General features: G+C 38.2%; 1 protein-coding gene across 4 annotated transcripts in view; it reads left to right on the forward strand.

Moving 5' to 3' along the window:
• The window catches only part of ITPR2 (inositol 1,4,5-trisphosphate receptor type 2), a 526334-nt gene that overhangs the window by 413532 nt on the left and 96171 nt on the right, over positions 1-16631 (forward strand). For all 4 annotated transcript variants that reach the window (XM_027129402.1, XM_027129406.1, XM_027129405.1 and 1 more), the window contains 3 exons: positions 1885-1992; positions 6240-6432; positions 9202-9327. In XM_027129402.1, the coding sequence (XP_026985203.1) occupies positions 1885-1992; positions 6240-6432; positions 9202-9327 (427 nt within the window). The remainder of the gene's footprint in view (positions 1-1884; positions 1993-6239; positions 6433-9201; positions 9328-16631) is intronic.

Raw genomic sequence — 16631 nt, forward strand, 5'->3', positions numbered from 1 at the left:
CTCTGTCAGAGTTCCTTAGATCTCCTTTCTCTGTCTAAGCTTACTTTAGGTGATCTCACTAAGGTTCATGGTTTCAAATATCAATCATATACCGATGACCCCTGACATTTAGCTCCAGCCCCAGCCTCTGCCCAGAATTCCTGACAAACATCAACAGCCTGCTCGCCATCTCCCTTTAGATGACGTCTAAAGCTTCATGTGTCTAAAACCAAAGTCCAGATACTCACCCCCTGAGTATGCTCCTCCTGCATTTTCCCTTAGTAAGTGGCATTTCTAAACTTCCAGTTGCTCAATAATTTTGGAGTCACCCTGAACTCCTCTCTTTCTCTCATGCCCCAGATCCAATCCGTACACAAATCATGCCAGTCTGTGCTTTCAAGAACTGGCCGTTTCTTAAAACATATGCTAATGTGCCTAAATGATTACCATAGTTTTATCCTTTGAAACTCATTTAGATTTTTAGAAACACCTACAAGTCACAACAAGTTTTATGACTGTGGTTTGTAATAAAATCTGTATAATTCACATTTCAGTCAAAAATAAAATGTAAATATAAAACAGGAAATGGCTTTCTTGAGTGATTTATAAATATCCCTGAAAGCCTATTCTAAAATAATAGTTTCAAAACTGAGCAACATCAATGGAATGAATAACTTATCAAATCATCACTAACAAGGATGCTGTTTATTTACTTTTAGTTTTATAGGTTCTGGATTATTGTTTAAAATTTATCTCCATTCTGTATACTTACAATTAACAGTAACATTTCACGAGTAATACAAAGACTTATTTATTGCTCTTTAACGTTGATAAGAGTATTGACTCTGCAACCATACAGCTTGGGTTCAGTACTGGTTCTGTTATTAGCTGGAAAGCTGCATTCTCACAGACAATTCCCTTAAGTGCTCTGTGCCTCAGTTTTTCTATCTGTAAAATGAGGATAAGAGTGCTTACCCCAGGATTTCTTACTAGGATCGAATGTGTTCACGTACTTAAATGTTTAGCATAGTACCTGGCACAGAGTAGGAGATAGGAATGGTACTAGCAATAAAAGAATTATATGGCAGATTCTTTGTTACTAGAAGCCCTCAGGGAACTTGAGGCTTAATAGAAAATCTGAAAGGTTGAAGACATTATGGGGTTTTAGAGATTGTTCAAGAAAACCATAAAAGAGATATCTGAAGGCAATAGGTATTCGTTATCTACAAAGTGAGAGAACTGACCAACAAATGCCATAGACATTCAAGTGAGAAAGATTACTTCTGTCAACAGCAGGTTAAGATAATTTATGGTGAAATTTTTGTGTTTTAAATGTTCGGTTTCAATTACAATAAAACTGAGATCTGTACTCGTAAAGCACCAATACTGACATATGAACATGTAGAAGCATAGGATTTTAGTACAACCTGCTAATTGTAGAGCTTTGATTAGATGCTGTAGGAAACATAGATACCTATTTATGTGTCTCTAAGAAGCTTCCATTTATATTGGTACCACTACCCGCTGAACTATCACAGTGTTCATCAAGTTATTTATCATGAGTATCCGTTATATATCACTGTGGGCTTTTCTTCTTCCTGGCACAGTTATACATTATTGAAGATGTGTATTTAGTCAACAGTTAGTAAGTGAATACTTACTCTGGGCAAGACACAGTCTTCTTATGCTAAGAACCTACATCGCCAAATAAAAATGTAAGATTGCTATAGTGACGTTGTTATTTATGCCTTTCAAGTAGACATGCTTTCCTGAAATGGAATTAATTGCCATTAGCCCCAGAACTGTGAAGCTATGTATAAAGTGGACAAAGTATTTTCAAAGTTTGTCCCCAGGACAGGGGAAGAAAACAGTCCTAACGCATTGCTTCCCTCTTTTCCCCTCTAGTTGGCACGCCACAACAAACTCCTGCAGCAGATGCTCAAACCAGGATCCGATCCAGATGACGGAGATGAAGCCTTAAAGTATTATGCCAACCACACTGCACAGATCGAGGTAACCATCTATATTGTTTCTTGAATGGGACCAACTGTGAAAAGATATGTTTACTTTCTCTTTCAGACCATTTTCATGATTGTTTCCTAGAACAACGAAGTCGAGTTGAGTGATGTAAACTGTAAAAGTATATATACCAAAAGAAGAGATGTGAGCAGTCACTTGTGAGAAATTCATGTGCACCTCTTTCAAAGTTGTCTTTATTTTTTGACCAGAAATATATGTAAATTCTCTTTTATAATTAATAAGGTTGTTTTTTTGTTTGTTTTGTTTTGGTCCTGGAAGAAATCATTGCAGAGCAGTGATATTTTAGAGACGGGATTATTACAGTGGATATTATCATTCAAGAAATGGTTTCTTTTTAAAAACTATGGGAAGCTTATTAAAGTAGAGATCTCTGTGTAAGAAAGTATTCAGAAGGGTGGGAAAAACGGAAGGCACTAGTAGAGTTTTCATATTGATAGCATGAGCTTGAAATGGTTTAACAATGTCCATTTCACTTTGCAGCGATTCAGTCCCACCCCCGTAAATGAGACCTTATTGAAGGGCTGGTGGCAGTTCAGGAGGTGTGGGTCAAAATGGCCTTAATCATTTTGTGTTGTGAGACCCATCTGGCTGTCATTTACTCGCTATGGTATCATTTTGACACTGGTTGGCAGAGCTAATCAGGCAGAAGTGAGCAGAGTAGTTGACGCCTGTCACTCGTGATTTACATTCACACATGCATTCACTTTGGCAGATAGTTTTAGTTTTCAGCAGAGTGCGTGATGGCATCACTGCTATTAACTCGCAGGGTACATAATCACTGTACCTTCTTGTTTACTGTAGCCAAACCTCTGCAATAATGAGAATCATTACTTTGTGTCTCGAAATGAATCCCTCGCTCATGTATATAAGCATCAATAGCTTTGGTGGTAGACTTGACTTAGTGCAGTGCGTGAGCTGGACCAGCAGCAAAAACATTGCTCCCTGCATCAGGGGCTTAGGAACTGGGAAGCTGGCGAAGTCAGCAAGCCGGAGGAATTGATACGAATAAATCATCAAACCCCCAAGGTTCTGCAGAAGGTCCCAGAGGCCAAAGTACAAAGCCAGTGATTAGCAGAGGCTATCAGGAATGGTAGACAGAATGGGCAGGTAGAGTAGCAGGTGGGCCAGAGGTAGAGGTTGGGTTAATACTTGTGTGTGAGAGACAGAGGTTGTTATTGAAGTTGGACTTCTATTGGTTCCCAGCAGCGAGGAGAGATTTAGCTGTAAATACATATATTTGGTAAATGTTTACTGAGCCTTTACTCTTTACCAATTACATACACATAGAGAAGGTCATTCTGTGTAGTAATTGTATAATAAAGGCCAACGAAATTTGGAGAAAATAGTAATTAACTGTGCCTGGGGAATTTCAGGATGGATTTCACAGAGAAGGTTGTCATAAAGTATATATTAAAAGAATAAGTAGAGGTTTCTCTCTACTAAAATTTGGGCATGGGATTTCAGGTAGAACTAAATGAAGGGAAGGTGAAAGAACATAGGAAGGGGAATGACTCTCTGCAAAAGATTACTGAAGTTGCTGTTTGGAAAATGGATTGGAAAACGGAATGAGGCAAAGAATGCAGGTAGACGAAATAGGAAGATAGAAAAGGGAGAAATGGTTGTACTGAAGATGACTTGATTGGAGAGAATAGACACACATATATTATAACACACACACACATATACACATGTAAACGGCTTGATGTTGGATTGCACATGTAAGGTGAGGGAAATACTGGGGAAAAGGATGCCCCTGGGGCTTCTGGTTTGAATAAATGGACAGAAATTGGTGTTATGCATGGAGATCCTAGCTTTGGCAGTTAAAATGTCCAGGAAGATCATTTGTTGATTCTTGGATAAATTGAATTTGAGGTGACTTTGAGGAATGCATTAAGTTGGATATAGAAGTTAAGGGTTCAAAGGAGTAGTCTGAGTTGATGATCTAAATTCTTCCCTTTGATGATCTAAATTCTTCCCTTTGACCAATCCTCATGCCCTCCTTCCTTCAGGCATTCATTAATTCCATCCCACTATGCTCCCACAGCAGTTTGATCATTCTGTTAACGTGTCCTGTTGGAATACTGTTAGCTTCTTCTGGGTAACTTGTCCCCTATTTGAGGCAGAAGCTAGTCTTGATCATCCTTTTATTTCCAAAACTGAACACTGTTCTTGGAGCCTAACCATAATAATGAGTATTGTTGAAAATAATAGTTTGTCTATATGTTATAGACTCAAAGACCCTGGGAAATAGGAAGGACCTTGTGGGTTACCTAGTCTGTTCACCTATCCAAGGAGGAATTGCTTTATAAGGATCCTGTTTCTGCTTTAAATTCTTCCTGTGATAGTGATCTTACCACTTCAGGAGGAAACATCCAATTTGGAATAACTCCAATAATTAGAAAGTTATTTTTTGATAAAACATGCACTCTAGCCCACTTTTCTGTTTGCCTACTGTTCAGAATATTTGCTACCCTGTCAACACGACAGGCTTACCTCTAACATTTGAAGAACCATTGTGATTAGTAAGCAATACAAGCTTTTATAGATAGGGATTCATGTTGTTTTTACACTTTGAATTTCCCAGGACTCCTCGCCTAAGGACTGAATAAGCATTTGTTGAATAAGTATATTTTAAAAAGTATACATTTTTGGCTTTTTACAGTTAACGCATTCCCATCTCTTTCAGTAATCCCTCCAGTCTGTCAATGCCCCTTGTAAAATGTAACAACCAAGATCAAACATGATGTGTCCTAAGGGGGCTGAAAAGCTTGGCTTATAGTAATCAGAACATTATTTCTTAAATGCACCCTGAGTTTTTTTTAAAATGTTTGACACTGTTGGATCAAGTAAACCTTTTTTTCCCCACACATAGTTGCTTACCATACCAAAGAGGTCCAATTCTTCTTTTGTACAATTGATTATTTTAGCCTATGTTCAAGAATTTTATTTACCACTACAGATTTCTTCTTTGTTTTATGATAGTATTCTAGTATGTGGTCTGTGTATATAACATACCATTTAAGGTAGCTTCAGTTACAAGTAAAAGAATACCAGACTGACAATTTTTTAAACAATAAAAATGTTTGATTATCCCGCATAATGGGAAGTCTGGAGGTACCAGTAGTTCTATAATTGATTAAATGACGCAGTGATGTCTTCAAACACTCAGACCTTTTCCATCTCTTCTGCTAAGTCTTCCTTTTTATGCTGGTGATATGTCACTTCATGGTTGCAGAATGGCTGCCAGAGTTTTAAGTATCATCACCTTTTGTTCTAGGCAGGAAGAAAGACGGTACAGCAAAAAAGAGCTTTTGTGTTGTGTATTTGATTTTTGTTGTTATTTTATTTGTCTCATGTGGCTTTCTGCCTTTTCAGGAAGCAAAATCTTTCCTGGGAGCACCTTGCAACCCCAGGATATTTCTCCTTATGCCTCATTTCCCAGAGCTAGGCTATTTGCTCCTCACCATACCAGTCAAAGGGAAATAGAATGACTCTTTTGCCTTAAACCAATCCTGTGATTCATTCTTGAGGGCTAGGTAGAGTACATGAAGCTTGAGACTTAGTCTACACAAACCCTTGTGACATAGGAAAGCTGTATGAAAACATTTACCCTGGGTTTTGCTGTTGTTGTTGTTGTTTAAAGTTAAATTCTTACAAATGCCAAATAAGAGAAGTACAAAATAATGACTGTTCACATCTGGGTATATGCTTGAATGGAAGTTATACCTACAAAAATATGTCTTGCCACATTTTAATGACATAAAGCATTTTTCTCTGTAGAACTCAGGGCACATCATGTTGTATATGTCATTTGTTCCCCAACAGCCCTAATTTTTAGGAAGAACAGGCTAACAGCAGGTTAAAAATATACCAAGCGCTGTGCTTAAGATTACATAGCCAGTCACTTGCCAGTTAAGACCCTCTTAGTTCTCTGATGTACTTCGTGAACATAAAAATGTGTGGCAAGAGTTTAATGCTAATCCAGAAAGAATAAAGATTTTCTTTTGTTATTTATAACAAAATGTAATACTTATAATACATTAGTCCAGTTAACCTCTCTCATTTAAAGAGAAAAATGTAAAGGACTATTTCAGATACTTCAAGTTGGTACATTTTTTCGTAACTGAAGTCATAAAGTATCATTAATAAAGTCATGCTAAAAACAGAAAATAGTTTAAGACCATCCAAAGCCTGAAAGAAATGCAAATTAATGTTTGCAGATTGTTCGGCATGATAGGACAATGGAACAAATAGTGTTTCCTGTCCCCAATATATGTGAATACCTCACGCGAGAATCCAAGTGCCGTGTGTTCAGTACCACGGAAAGGGATGAACAAGGAAGTAAAGTGAATGACTTTTTCCAGCAAACGGAAGATCTCTACAATGAGATGAAGTGGCAGAAGAAAATCAGGAGTAAGTACAGTAAACTGAAATGGTTCATTTTGAGCATAATGTTAGATACCGTGGTACTTCGGGATAACTGACAGTATTCGTTTCAATTGATTCTTAATTTCTTGCCATCTGATGTAACTGAAATCGTTTATAGGCTTAAGATTGTAAGCTCAGTCTGCAACTGAAGCCAGGACACCTGTGGCTTAAGGAAAACAGAAAACTCTGACTAATTAGATCATCTTTTAGTGCTGATCCTATAGTTTTATAAATATTATGACATCCAAGATTGCAGCTGTATGTTTCAGCCTTGGAACAGCTGCAAGTTTGAAATGCATGAATAGACCCTGACCGGCCTTAACAGTCAGTGAGTGGGGTGGAGAGATGTCGGCACCAGCACTTTTGTCCTCTTGTGTTTCTGATCTTATGATTGAGTAGATTGTTTAATATTTTCTTCTGAGAGTCATTCTATCTTTCAACATATCTGTACCTCAGCAAATCAAAGTAAAAATTGTGTGACACTTGCATTCAAATAGGGCACGGTTACAACGTCACAGTTAAAAATTACCATAATACAGTTACCATTACTTATTTCTCAGGTCTCCAGTCTATTTGGAAATATTATGTAACCACCTAAATGGGGAAAGAATTTGGAAAAGAATAGATACATGTATATGGATAATTGAATCACTTTGCTGAACACCTGAAACTAACACAACATTGTTAATCAACTATACTCCAATATAAAATAAAAAGTGAAAAAATAAAATAAAAAGTTTACAAAAAAATTGAAAAATTTTCAAGTATAAAATAAAGTTTATTTTCCCAGATGAGAAATATTATGAGTTTTTAACAAAAATTGATAGGGGAAAACTTTTGATTAAGTCTTTTCTGACTTCTGGGAAGGTTTTCCAGATAGGCAGGCATATGTTCTCAATACCTCTACTCAACAGTGCTTCATCAGTTTAGTTTCCTAGGAACTTCAGTGATTGTGGTTTATGAACTTGGTTGAGCTTGAGACATAGCGTCTTCGGATAAAGATTGTAGCACGCGTTGTCACACTTCTTAGCAGGATATTTGAAAAAATATAGAAATTACTCTCCCTGAGCATTTTACCATGTAGAACCTTATGGAATTCAGAGAAAATTTTGGGTGTCCAGAATACATATGAAAACTTAATTTGATAAGCATACTTTTTGTTCTTGACAAAAAGTAAATTGAATAATGAGCCAGTGCTTGTAGGATCTGTGCTTTCTTAGATAAATGTTTTGTCATTTATCAAAAAACAAATCTTGGGACTTCCCTGGTGGTCCAGTGGTTAAGACTCCGCCCTCCCAATGCAGGGGGCCCAGGTTCAATCCCTGGTCAGGGAACTAGATCCTGCGTGCTGCAACTAAGAGCCCTCATGCAGCAACTAAAGGAGCCCACATGCCACAACTGAAATAACCTGCCATGCCGCAACTGAGACCCGGTGCAGCCAAATAAATAAATAAATATTTTTTTTAAAAACAAATCTTAAAATAATTTCCAACATGCAGTTTACTTTTAAAATTTGGAAGCAGCTTATGATCAGGTTATAGACAGATCTAATTCATTTGATGGATTTGTTATGACAAACGTATGCATCAATATCTTCTGATTTTGTCTCAATATTCTGCTTTTTAAAATGAGGACTCCTAATTCAGGAATGATGGAGATGCAGATGTTTACAATTTATGACACATTAGTCAACTAAATCCCATGGCTAATCATAGCCTACTCCAGTACTGGAATGCTCCATTCCAAGAGAAGGAAAACAAGAAGTACTGAAGGGAAGTGTAGTTTATAAGTAAGGAACAGACTTGAGATTGGAATTCACAGAACATAATTTGAAAAGCTTAAAATTTCCATTTGAAAATTGAGATGTCTTTCCCCCTCAATTGACTCCAATATTTTAAATCTGATGTTAAGCTATTAAGAGTTAGAGAATGGACAAGACTTGAATAAGTCACGTGTCAAACTTATATGCATGACGTATCTGTTCAGTTCTTTAGGAGAGGTGAAAACAGCTGAGTTTTGGTTTATGTAAATGTCAGTTGTGTTCAGTAGATGCATCTGCTAATTCATTTCTGACGACAGATACAGAATCCCGTTTCTGAAACTATTCAGCAAAGCCTCTCCCACTTATTGGTAGTTCTTGTTGTATCTTTCATTTACTTCTGCTGTTGCAAACCCAACAAGTTCTCGGGAAGCCTAAAGATTTAAAACTTAGTGTTATAAATCACTCGTTCCCAGTAAACAATGCTATGCCGTGCTGTTAAGTTTCAGAGTTTCAGGTAGCTGTGACCGTGATTTGGAGTTTTCACCAGAGATAAATCTGTGCAAGGAGTGGGGGGTTTTATTTTACTTTGAGACACGGGAGTGAGAACAATTTATCAATATTACTAAATTACACAGCAATGTATACCATTCCATTAAAAGGTGCCCCAGGCGGCTGCTAAACTCTCTTCCCCCATAATCTGTTCTAGGGATAAATTAAAGAGAATTCATATAGAATCATCTTTTCTGACCACCTTTAGCAATTGCAGAATTACTCATCCTTCTACAATGGCTTAGATGTAAACTGGCTAAAGGAGAAAGAAGGAATCAAATAGAAGACTCCTTTTTGGTATCGATTATAAATGTTCTAAAATAAGTCGTAGTTTTATGGTAGTTAACAAAAATGCATTTAGTAAAATGTTATTTCAGTAGGGCTCCTGTGTTGAAATCAAAATTCATTTTCTGTCCTGTTCCTCTGCACTTCTTTCCCGCTAGGTAATCCTGCCCTGTTCTGGTTCTCAAGGCACATTTCTCTCTGGGGGAGCATCTCCTTCAACCTGGCTGTGTTCATCAACTTAGCTGTGGCTCTCTTCTACCCATTTGGGGATGATGGAGATGAAGGCAAGTGCTTGTCTATCTTTAAATGATAAGTATTTTTGAGTCTGAAACAATACTCTTGATGCATGCCCTAACTATCTAGACCTTCCCAATTACAACAATTACAATCTTGTTGAACAGATTCATTGGAAATAGAGAATGATGGTAAGGAGAGTAGGCAAAAAACAATGGTCAATATAAATGTTTTTTAAAAAGCTCATATACAGAAGAGCTAGTAGAGCTATATTATATATTGACAAATAAGGCAATGAAAAAATTATTTGTACATAATTTTTGTGACTGAAAGCATTTTTATACTGTATTGTTTCAGTTACATAAATATATGGGAAAAATGAGAGGGATGTATGCCAAAATGTTGACTGAGATAAATAAGTAGAATCTCTGTTTTACTCTCTTCTCTTTGCTTTCCGTGTTGTCTGAGGTTTATACAAGGAGCAGGCAAGTAGTCTGAAAAGAAGTTTTTAAATGTACAGGGTAAGACCAAATACGATAATAGAACATAAAAGATATTGACTATGAAGTTAATATTATTAAACGAACAATACATGAGGTTTTGCAAAAGCAAGGACAGGAGAAATTATCCCATGTTAAGTGAAATGGGAAATAATAGGAGAGGTATGCTAAAGGGTGGGACTGTGGGAATTAAGTTTTTTTTAAATCTGGCAAAAGTGCATATGGGAAAGTATGTCACAGGCTTGGGATACAGTCCGGTCAATAACTTTGGAATGGGTGTTGAAAGAATGGCTTGAAGGACAAGATGGGAGATGCCAGCAAACAATCACCACAAGGTGCTTTTGTATCTCATCTGTTCATAGGATTATGTGAGAATCTAATGAGATGCTATAGGTACAGCGGTTAGAATAGCGGCTGGTGAGCGTGCCGTAAAGCTTAGCTGTCGATGTTGTTTGTTGTTACAAGATAAATAATAGTACTACAAAGGGAAGCTCAGTGAAAAGGATGGTATGACACGAGCAACAGGTGTTTAAGCCTATTTCAGATGAACTGGAGGTGAGCAGGAAGGGAAATGGGAGTGTGCTGGTAATTTATTATTTCAAAGGTCCATACAGACAGCAGATATCAAAGTTCTAGCCTTTGGGTATAATCTGAGTGGTCATAAAAAGTTTGATTCTTTTAGAAGGTACGCCAGTGCTAATAAAAGAAGAATATTTGGCAGTGGAGTGGATGTGTGAGTTAAATAGCAATGAAAACATAGCAAATATTTGGCCGCCCTATGTAGGGAAGTTGCAAATACAGCAGGAAGTGGAAACAGCTTTCTCTTCATTGTGTTTAGTCTCATTTAGTGATGATAGCCCTCTTGGCGTAGAAGAATGTAACTCTTGTTACGGGGAGAAGTCCAGCCGGAAATGATAAATTAGTATCATCTGCACAAGGAATGCTGAGAGTAGATCGTAGTGTCCCGGTTAACAGAAGCATAATGTCTTAGATATGGAAGCAGTTCTGGAATCATCTAATATCAAATCATCATTTGACACATACAGAGATGGAAGCCCAGAGAAGCTGAAGAATGGCAGATCTCAGAGTAGAAGGTTAACGCTTTTGTTTACAATCTAGGACTTTTCTACTTGGATGATTAGGTTGGGAGTGTGTAGGTAGCAGGTACCCCTTTATACAGGACATCATCTTCCCTGAGTTCCATTCCATGATATCCCTTACAAGACCACCAGAACCAAAGTATACAGCCTCTGCTGCCACCAATTGTACGTGAAATATCATGGAGATGGGCACTGCCACCACTCTGGACACCTACTCTTTATTCAGCAGGAGAAAGTAGAACACCTGCTACATTTTTTCATATTTGCCTGACTAATAACAATGATGATAGTAAAACTGATGAGGATAACAGCAGCTGTTATTGTTTACCGTTTAGATAGGCTCAGGCAAAATGCTAAGCACGTCACATACGTAACTTCATTTAATCTTCCTGACAATCCATAAAGTAAGTACTTCATCCTCATGGATAAAGACTTAGAGGCTTAGGAAGATTTGCCCAAGAATTCGGGAGTAGAGTCTGGAACTGTGTTATTTTTTTAACAAGTTCCCAAGGTGTTGCTAATACAACTGGTCCTTGAACAAGAACTTGAAACCACATACGTAGTAGAATTTGGAATGAGGCTGCAGCCTCAGAAAGAAATAGGACTAACACAAACAAGGCAGGAAAACATGCTGTGTCATCATCAGGTGCAGATGCAGACTTCACTCTTCGAAAGGGACTGAAGAGACGTTAACAGTAGTAACCAAGATGGACGCTCACTCTTAGGTATCTGGGTGTGGGTGTGGCCCTAAGAGGGAAGGGAAGGCATGAGCTGCCATTTTGGCAATGTGGAATCCGCAGATTTTTTGCGTAATCTGATTACAGTTCTAGAGGGGTTATTTAATTATAGCTCCATGAATAAGGTTACAGTTTTGGTCAGGATTAGCTGAGCCTCCAACCTTCAGTTACACGCTATGCATAGCTAGGAAGGCTGAGGAAGCAAAGTTAAGACTGACTGGCACACTTGGCCATCAGAACTGGCTGGAGAAGGTAAATTCTGTGCTGGACGTGCAAGTCTCTAACCCTGGATTTTGTCAAGCACAGGCCAGATGACTCCATGGCTGGAGCACTTTGAGGCAATTTAAAGATGAATTAGTTGATCATAAGATTTCTTCCAGGGCTTCCCTGGTGGCGCAGTGGTTGAGAGTCCGCCTGCCAATGCAGGGGACACGGGTTCGTGCCCCAGTCCGGGAAGATCCCACATGCCACGGAGCGACTGGACCTGTGTGCCATGGCCGCTGCGCCTGCACGTCCGGAGCCTGTGCTCCGCAACGGGAGAGGCCACAGCAGTGAGAGGCCCGTGTACTGCAAAAAAAAAAAAAAAGAAAAACAAACCAACCAAACAAAAACAGATTCCTTCCAAAAAGTGCTAAAAAAAATGATGGGAACATGTCAGAGAACACAGGATTCAACTTGAAAGGTCTCCCAGTGGCCACATCAGTGGAAATTTTGAGAAAAAATATTGACAGTAATATGTAATAACCCATAGAATAAAATAAGAATCCAGCAGTCCATATTGATAGAAGAGAAAGTATTCCAATTAATCAGTGTAGAAGGAATAATGGAAACAGAATGTCACCATTTGGCGAACGTCATATGGTAGTAAGAATCATCAGTGGATGCTAAAATTAATAGGTGAGTGTTAGATGAAAAAGTATAATGAGAAACAGGACACTGACATAGTCAAAGTATATTTCTCCATAATATGCTTATTATAAAAGAAACAAGAGTGACTTTAAAGTGGGGAAATCACTTTAATTATGTGATCAATGTTAATGTCACCAGTAATGAGACACAGCAACATCGAGTGCCTCTTGACATGATGTGCTGACAAGGACATGGCATCATTTGCCAAAAATGCGTAAACTGAGGAAATTTCAGGCAAGTCCAGAATGAGGAACATTCTACAAAATAATTGGCCCATACTCTTGAAGCTTATGAAAGTCAAAGAGATATTGAGGAATTAAGAGACTAAAGAGACATGACAGCTAAAAAGAACGTGTGATCCTGGTTCAGAAAAAAGACCTTATTGGGGCAATCCATGATCTTTGAATAAGGTGTATAGATTAAAGTGGTATATCATATTAATTTCCAGATATTGATCATGGTAATGTGATTATGTAAGGTATTGGGGGAATCTAGGTAAAGGGTATATGGGAATTTTGTATTGTATTTGCAACTGTAACATTGTCAGAAAGTTTTGAAATAAAAAGTTAAAAAAGAAAAAAATAAGTAAATATGAAGACTCCATCCAACTCTGAGGTTCCTGGTTTCTGTATAGAAGTTGATCACAAAAATCACCTAGTGAATCTTGGTCCGAAAAAAGACCTGTGGTCAAAATGGGCCACCTTTCCCAACCCCAGATCCTAATGCAAACTGCTCCGGAGTCACTGTGGCTGATGCGGCATGGGGAATGGGCTGAGTATGCTTTCTCCAAGGGTATTTTACAGCCTAACCACACATGAGCTACTGGCAATCAGTTGTGCCCAGATCTCTGGTTCACACTTGGGTTGTAATATTACCTGAGAGAATGGTGTCACCCTGCAACCAGGTTAGTAGTGTACAATAATTAAAGGGAGATGCTTAGTGGGGAACGTGATTCTCAGAGGATCAGCTTAGAAGGCACCCACCCTCCCAACCCCTACTGCGGATAATCTCCTTTCATTGCCAGGCTTTGTAGAGCTCTGAATTTCTTCAGGAATCCAGGGCTTATTATGTGGCTGCAGGTTTTGGTCTGGGTTTCCATGTTTGGTTGATTGGTTTATAGGTTTAACATGTGCTTCTCTAAAAAAGAAACTTGTGCCAAAGTTGAGGAATGATGCTATGCTTGTTGTGGCTGAAGCCACAGCTGTTGATGCTAGGGAATCTCCGAGATGTCCACTCAGAAGTTGAGCGTTGCCATGCCAACCATCCCTGCCCAGTTTGGCAAAGGCAGACCGTTAGCAGAGAAAAGTGCTGCCATGGGAATTTCTTATATCCAGATAGCATGTGATTTTTTAAGAATATTGTGTTCGAATTTTGGGTGTCATTCTTTTTTCCCTCAAGTGCTTTGTGTTAAAGGAAATAAGTTCTTCAGGGTGGTTTTAATGCATTCATCTTAATAGCAACCATTGATGGAGTGTGGCTGGGTGCCAGGCACTGTGTTAGGCCCTAGAGATACAAAGGTTGGGAAGGTTGTCCTTGTCCTCAAGGAACTTACAGTCTAGTGAAGGGATGAAGAAAGGAGTGAGGCACAATAGTAAAGAACCCATAGATTTATCTGGTCTACTTTAGTTGGACTGAGGTGGGGGAAACAGGAAATTCTGAGGCTCTGCAAGAGGCAGAGCAATGAAGAGAGGGGAGTAATAAGCGGCAAGCTCTCTAAGTAAACATATAAACAAGTCAGCTGAGGTAGATAGAAGAGGTGAATTGCCTTGAGGTCTCCAATTTTTCTATTTGAATTTTTTTTATGAAGGACAAACTTTATACTTTCTAACACTTAATAATATATAAAGGGAGTTCTAAAAATGTTTTCTGTTACAAAAGTCATACATGCTCATTATAGAAAATTAATATAAAGTATTAAGAAGACAGTCCCCCCTTTCGACCCTTAAGGATAAAAAATGGCTTTGACAGTCTGTACTGTCTTCTCTAAAGTTTGTCAGAGAGTTTCATTTTGTTCTTTTAGTATCAAATCTTCAGATAGAAAACAGTATGATCATTCATATAGAGTATGATTACAAATTATTGTCAACTGTCAAATGACAAAACTGTAAATTAATAGCCATTTTAAGTAACTTGTAAATTTATTTACTATTCACAAATACATATTTAACAGTAAACTTTGTGCAAGGTACTAGGCTAGACACCATTTGAGTTCTCTCTACAAAGGGATCAAATACCCAGTTGTAAGTTCATGGTTATAATTTCATATTTAATCAAGGGGAAACCTCAGCAAGCCAGATACTGTCTGGGAAAGAGTGGTCAAGATGTGGTTAGATGATCAGGCATTAGTGACTGTGCACGGTGTGACTAGCAGTGCCAAAGCTGAGACTTTTAAAATAAGCATGTCACACCAAGTCATTGCTTATGAATTACGCTGAAGAGTCCAGTGAGTGGCTGAGAGCTGTTAAGTGTGCAAAGATGTTGGCAGTTTTAGTAAACTTAACAGTGAAGCTCCACAACTTGGGGAATTTATAACTGGAGACTTAGTTACTTATTCAAAACGAGCTCACAGGTTATGTTTCTGTTTATTCATCTAGTCAGCAATATTTATTTGTTACTGCCCGCCAGGCACTGGGACGGGCCCAGAGGTGGTCCTCACGCTGACAGAGCTCACATTCTGATGGCGCCCCAGTAAGCATGAGAGAAGGTGGAAGGCATCATCCTCTCCGTGGCTCTTTCAGATCTGTGAAACCCGGGCAGCTGGTGGTCAGGCTATGTTTTGGTAGACATAGAGGGCTCACAAGCCAGCGTCTTAATAAACATGAGTTGGGTACCCATTTTGTTCGTGTTGCCAGAGACCAGGAATCGAGGTAATTTCCAGAGCAAGCAGCTTACCCCTTTTTTTCCCACCATCTTCAAAGTACTCTTATCAGATCATAAATCTGGTAAGGGGGCAGATCAGATCTCTCCTCCCAATCCTCTTTCATCACTGCTTGCTTTGAGAGATAACATAAGAACAACCTTGCAAGAGTAAACCTGTCTAAGCCAATGCTGCTCATTACCTGACTTTTGTTTTGTGTTTTTTAATGACTGACAGGATCTTCCTGCCTACTCTGGATCCATTAGCACTCACTATGAACTAAAGGCCTGTACAGAATTCACTGACCGAATCCAGATAATTCCATGGTGTCCATGATAATACAGAAACTCTGCACATCAGAGCACTCGTGGTGTTTGCATTCAGAAGTGAATTTTATAAATAATAAAAAGAGGTGTGGCCCAGAGAAATCACTAGTGGAAAGTCTCTATTTTATTCTTTCCCCTCTGCCTTCATCAGCCTAAAGACACACGTCTGAGGTCTAATCAGCCCAAGAGTGTTGCCCTTTAATTTACTTCTGCAAATATAGCACCACATGACCTTCAGAGGGGGATTCTTTGAATCCCCATGTCAGAGCAAACGTCAATGAATTGTCCTTTTTAAAAAAAAAGGAAATGTATTTTTGAACCTGTTTTAGGGCCATTTCTAAAGAAATTTTTGTCGTAATGGAGTTTAGTTTTGAAACATTTGGAACTTCTGTTTTCTGTTGACATAAATAGCTGAACATTTTTTTTAGATGTTGATTTGGCTTTTAAATACACACATATACATATGTATTCATACACATAAATACAGTTGTATGTTTTAACAGTTAAAGCTTAGGTCTATTTCATTAAAGACTGGATATTCTACATTCTGAATTCTTTAGAGGAATCTATAACATAAAAACTTGATAATAATAAAACAGGACAAGGTATGAGTTCACTGCCTGATTCCATATGATTTAGCTGAACATTTAGTGGTCATTAATCATAAATTTTGAATTAAGACTCCCAAGTGAGATACCTCTATCCAAAGTATTTAGCATGTAACTCCCGTAGGAGAGAAAGATGAACAAGTCTCCCACTTAATGAAAGGAGCGTTGACTAGTGAGTATTTAAGCAGCCTGGAATTCATCACAAACTTTCTGGAAATGTAATAATGAGTAATGTGTACAGAGACATTTCCTCTAAGTATACAGTGTGTAGAGTGGGTTATTTTGAAATTCACTGTTTTAGGGCTTATCTTGCTGTA

The sequence above is a fragment of the Aethalodelphis obliquidens genome, unplaced genomic scaffold, assembly GCF_003676395.1.
Source record: "Aethalodelphis obliquidens isolate GAN/ISIS:26980383/991018 unplaced genomic scaffold, ASM367639v1 scaffold36, whole genome shotgun sequence".
Taxonomy (NCBI): domain Eukaryota; kingdom Metazoa; phylum Chordata; class Mammalia; order Artiodactyla; family Delphinidae; genus Aethalodelphis; species Aethalodelphis obliquidens.